This window comes from Formica exsecta, unplaced genomic scaffold (assembly GCF_003651465.1).
Source record: "Formica exsecta isolate Colony F162 unplaced genomic scaffold, ASM365146v1 scaffold667, whole genome shotgun sequence".
Lineage (NCBI taxonomy): Eukaryota > Metazoa > Arthropoda > Insecta > Hymenoptera > Formicidae > Formica > Formica exsecta.
The window spans coordinates 23,883-29,831 of record NW_021853430.1 but is presented as its reverse complement, the minus strand read 5'-3'; the positions used below and the strand labels follow the sequence as shown (position 1 = coordinate 29,831).

The following is a 5,949-nucleotide window of genomic DNA, read 5'->3' as shown; positions in this document are numbered from 1 at the left end:
AGGAGGGGGGGGGGGGGGGGGGGGGAGAGGATCGGATAGGAGGGAGATTCGCGTTCTCCTGTCCCCGTATAAGGTGGCAGAGCGGAAAGCGGCTTCGCGATTCTTCGTGAACGGAAGACCGGCAATATACAAGGGAGCCCCGCGGTGAGTTCTCGGGGATGTCGGTGCCCCGGAAGAGCTCTCCTCTCACAATAATTTTCGATCGACCTTCTCGGGATGTGCAAACTATCCGACAGAATGAACGCGATGGAGGTCTTTCTTTTTTTTTTTTTCAGGGAGAGAAGAGATGTGTCTCTCCACCTATCTTTTGTCGAACCTTTGCCGATACAACGATCGATGGAAAATCCCATAAATCAAACGTGTCGAAGGACGAATGAAAGCTCCTTAGCAATTCTAATGGCAAAACGCCGGAAACGAAGAATAAACTGCAGGTCATTTTACTGATCCCTCTCTGTTACCTGGGAATTTCATATATCCCAGAGAGTACACATTACAAGTATTATAACGACGAGTCTCTTAAGCCGACAAATATCAGCGAACGTCAGTGAAGAAATATTATTTAATTAATAATTATACAGAAAACTATACATCTTATAAAAAATATAAAAACAAGATGAAAATTGTGCAAATTAGAAACTTGCTTCCTCATCATTTTATTTCGCTCACAAAGCTTAAGCTCCTTAATCCTTGAAGGTATTTCATTTTTGGCTTCCTCATAGAGGAAGATATCTCAAAATTTGTGAAAGTTAGAGCGTGTACAAGCATGTCTCAAAAAATTCAAAATTTTATAAAAAATGAACCCTTTCACCAATCCTCACCAAATTCAATGCCAATCATCCTTTAATGATACTCTAATCATGTAAAAATATTTAGCCCGATATCTCAAAATTTGCGGAAGTTAGAGCATTTCTGAATATTGGAAAAAAAAACCCAAAAAAAAAAAAAAAAAATTTCACGAAAACAAAGCTTCTTCTATGAGAAAGCAAAATTAATAATTAAATTATTTTTTTTAGATATTTTTTTTTATATTTAAGCCTTTTCTGATATTTGTCTGTATTGGTTCATATTCCTTCCTTCGTTCGTTATGGATTTAGCTTTAGCAATTCTCTCTTTTTGCAGTAGCACTCTTTCTTTTTGGAGTAATCTAATATTGCTCTTGTATTTATCTCTCTCAAATAATTCATAGAGGAAGATATCTCAAAATTTGTGAAAGTTAGAGCGTGTACAAGCATGTCTCAAAAAATTCAAAATTTTATAAAAAATGAACCCTTTCACCAATCCTCACCAAATTCAATGCCAATCATCCTTTAATGATACTCTAATCATGTAAAAATATTTAGCCCGATATCTCAAAATTTGCGGAAGTTAGAGCAACCACACCCTTTTTTAGAAAAATTCGAAATTTTATAAAAACTAAACCCCTTCACCGACCCTAGCCAAATTCAATACCAACTATCCTTTAATGATACTCTATCCATGTAAAAATATTTAGCTCGATATCTCAAAATTTGCGAAAGTTAGAGCAATCATGTTTTGGTGCACATACATACACACATACGAACATTTTAAAAAAATATAATTTTTCGACATTTTAGAATTACGAAAATACATACATAAAATTCGAAAATATATTTATTTACTGTAAAATTCATTTATCATTTTATATCAATATCGCAATATTAAACGCGAATGCCACCTGATATCTGGTAAAAGCTATTTCAATATTCTATGACATAATAACACATATTAAAATATGCCACATTAAACAGTCACATTAAAGACTGATTGCACGTTTCTCAGCCCTAAATCGGTTTTGATTAAATAAATTGTTTATAAAAGATTATTATTGCAACTAACATCGCGTACTTGGGAAAAAATAGAATCGATTATACACACACAGGTAAATCGGCTGAACGATCACTTAATTATTCGAATTTCTCAATATCACAAATCGACAACGGGAAATAGTTTTAAAATATATAATAGTATATAGCCATACAGATACCAGTGATTACGAATTTACATGTACGCATATATTAATCCTGCTTTTCGTACGAAAGCACTTTGCTCAGCAACGCGAACGTGCTAGGAGGCGAAAAGAGATAAGCGTCGGCGGTAGTGACGAGGAGACCCTGCAGACTTCTGCTATGATGATGAATCAGATTGTGGAAGTCGGCCCGAGCTTGTTGCTTCAAATGCTCCTCCATCTCCTTGCTGCAGCACTTGCCATGGCACGTCGCTGGAAAAAAAAAAGAAGAAAAAGATGCTTCACGTTATTATTGCGCAACGTCACCCACGTTAGGGAACGCTCCCCTTCGACTGAAGCTAAATCAAATTGGAGCACGATAAAGAGGAGGGTGGGGGAGGGTGGGGGGAACTTGAGTTAAACGTCAAACCGCATAAACTCGACCGCGGCATAAAAGCTCAGTAATCCGACCTACATATTTGTGAGATCGTTCGAAAAAGATTAATGTAATTGAAACCCGATCGCGTAATCTCTGTAACTCGATCAAACGAAAATTTTATTACATCAAATATTATTTTATCACACAAGCGAAATTTCGTCTCGTTGAATTAATCGAGTTTCCACGCGCAATTTTACATTTCCTCGCACATGTCGTGTCATCGGAATTTTCACTATATCGGATGTAACATATAATTTTTCATTTTTCGAAGAAAATATCGATACTCGAATGACACTTTTGTTAATTTATGATTTCGATATAATTGACAAGTTCTGGTTATATAAATTAATAAATTCTTCTTTCCGAATAATTTAAGAGTTTTTTATGTTTTTGAGACAGCTCGGTGAGACGTGCAATTAAATGTAAAGAATAAAAATGCCAGCATTACATTTTCATTGCACGAAAAAATTGTTTATTGTTCTCTTATTTCAATATTTCTGCAAATAACATCGAGTCACGATAGGTTTCGATAGAATTCTTTCTCTCTCTCTCTCTCTCTGTCTCTATATTCCTTCTCTCTTTTGGGGCGCGTGTTATCCAAAATTCCTAAGAAACAGATTTCCGAAAAAATTATTTAAGAGCTGGGAAAATTCAAACAGCTATTCTGATTACAATTCGTTGTGCGAATAATTTAACATATTAAATACAAAAAAATAAAAAATACAAAAATATTCTAATTTTACATATTAAATACAAAAATGTTAAATAAATAAAAGTCTTCATCGAATACGTGCATTTAGTGTTAATAACAATGTTTCGGGTTAATAATAATGTTTTCGCGCGATAATTTCAACCGAGATCAGAAAATATGCCGCGTCGCAATCGATCGAAATCTCGCGGTGACGTGCATTCCTCTTCGCCTCTGGGGGAACCGGTTTAGCGAACGAAGCTACATCGAATTTAAAGACCGAGCTATATACGTATAGCACGAATAAAAATATGGATAACTATAGAGATAGAGATTTAAATATAGAAATATTCAACGATAAAAAAAAATACCACGTAAACAAATAAATACAGAAATATAAATATTAATAAATAAACATGTAGAGGTATATTGAATATCAGGAGAAAAATATTAGATTTTTTTTGAAGTATTAGAATAACAAACTCTTAAGGGCATTCTACAATGGCAGTAACAAGGCTGTAGAAGTAGGAGAGTATACTGTTTTTAGTGATGTAAAGACCGAGAGTAACGAAATGGGCAATTCCCATTTGCTCTTAAAACCAACTCTTAAAATCTTACTGCCATCCTACTGCCATTGTAGAATGCCCTTTAGAGAGAAATAAAAAAAATTGAAAATACGACTAACAATGTTCAGACGAAAAACGGGACAAATGTGAATCAAGTCACAAATAAACGCGTAAAAGAAAAGAAAAATAGAAAGATATGTAGCTGTCTGTGTGACGTTAATTTATATAAATATGTAATAGAATTGTGTAGAACGTCAATATTTTTTTCTAAAAACAAGAAAGGAGAACGTTAGCGTCAGTTATCGGAGAGAACTAGATTTGTAATAATATCTTTTTTATTTTTGGATTGGTAAAAATAAGTTTTACTAAACACACATTTGTTTCGTAAACGAATAACTTGTAAGATTGATGAAAAAAGAAGACACGTGGACACGCGTGTTGTGCAATGTGCGTCACGTCGGAGTCGTATATTAGCCAATAGGATTAATAGTTTCAAAGTTCTAAAAAGCATCACATAAATCACAAAATCAACAAGGAAGTAAAACGCGTGCGAATAGAGGGAAGAAAAAAAAAAATCGGTAAAAAGAATAGTCATGTTACGATGAGCGATATAGTTATGCAAATGATTGATTCTTTGACATCGGAGAATCGATAGCCGCGTTAAATTCCTCCTTTGTTAAATCCTCCTGTCCTCTTCAAAGAGAATCAATCGCGCGAAATAGATACGCGATGGCGATGTTAAAAAAAAATCTTGCCCGAATTTTTAAAGTATCTGAGTGCAATTATGCCAATATTTGTAATTCTAATTTATTTTCGAGGGGAAAAATTTCTGGAAAAATTCTATAGATTTTAGTATCACGTAATGAGTGAAATAATACGAGAATGGTATTTGCTAATTATTATTTTCAATCGACATTTGCAAAAAATTGCAAATTCACGTGTATAAGGACAAGATACTTGAAATAATTCGCGCAAAAATCATAACTTTTAATACGAAATGTTATTATTGCATATTGAATGATATCAATATCAATATTAATGACATTAGATATTGAATATTAATTGCAATATTGGCAATTTTAATAATCACTTGGAGTCACACAGTATTATTAGTAAATCTAATAAGTGCGTCAATATTGGGGAAAGATTATTAATATCAGTACAATAATAATAATAATAAATAATCATATACATATATATAATAATAGTATATATAATAATAATAGAAGTATATATTATTAGTAATAATTATCATCGAGCTAATAAAAATTTAATTACCCCATTTGATTATCACAAGTAATTAGATATCCAAAAATAGTAGCTGACATTCATTATCGATTTACAATAAAATGACTTTAAAGAAAATTAAAAAAACATACATCATGCGACTATTAAAATAAACTACGTTAAATCTTACATTAAAAAATAAATAACACCATTTTAACGAACGAAATGTGTAGCCTCATGTCATAGCGAATATCAAAAGTTCATCGATCAATTACGCGATTGTTTGAGAGAGCATTCGGCTGAACGCGTTTGCGCTAACAATCTCAATTATTAAATAAACGAAGTATTTATCAATTATGTATCTTATTCAATTAACGTCGTATCTGTTCGATCGCTTTTTCTCATCGAATCGTTTCTATATTTATCTCTCATATTTTTCGCGTTTTCTCTCTCATTGTCAGAGCAAAGTATGTCCATGCGAGAGAAATGTCAGTTTCACCTGACTTCGATGTCGCTTTCCAACAATATTCCCTGGAGGGACGCATTCACTCGTAAGAGTAAATTTCTCGTGTGAAAAATGTGACAGAGGTATAATAGAATACAAAAATAATACAATAATACAATAGGAACTTTAGAATTCTTCGGAGGCACCCAGAACTTTGATCTTCTTTTTTTTAAATTTAAAAAATGGAGGGCCAACTTCACACAGGTCAATAATACAGATGGAGAGTGACAAGAGTGGCGTAAATTCGAGTCGTGAGAAAAATCCACTTACCGTTCGAAAAATCCTCAGCGGCTGGCACGAGCGTGATGTTCTTGGTATCGAAGAACGGCCTGATCAGATCGCAATTGGCGACGATCTCGGTGCTGTTGTCGACGGACGTTGTCTTCAAGTGGTGCAACGACTTCGCGTACACCGCCGAGCATACACAGTGGCACCACACGAGAAAGATCGCGAGTAGAGTCGAAGGCGCGGAGAACGCGACGGCTCGCGGTATTATTTTCATTTCGGCAAAATGGCTCCGGATGACGACGAACAGGGATATATATATATATATATATA

The 5,949-nt window shown here is 34.1% G+C and overlaps 1 protein-coding gene across 1 annotated transcript in view; it reads right to left on the bottom strand.

Moving 5' to 3' along the window:
• The window catches only part of LOC115243004 (division abnormally delayed protein), an 11,485-nt gene extending 5,542 nt beyond the window's left edge, over positions 1–5,943 (bottom strand). The window contains exons 1-2 of the mRNA XM_029819650.1: positions 5,662–5,943; positions 2,105–2,239 (exon numbers count right to left, since the gene is read on the bottom strand). Coding sequence (XP_029675510.1) covers positions 2,105–2,239; positions 5,662–5,893 — 367 coding nt within the window. The 5' untranslated portion in view covers positions 5,894–5,943. The remainder of the gene's footprint in view (positions 1–2,104; positions 2,240–5,661) is intronic.
• Between the last annotated feature and the right edge of the window lie 6 nt (positions 5,944–5,949).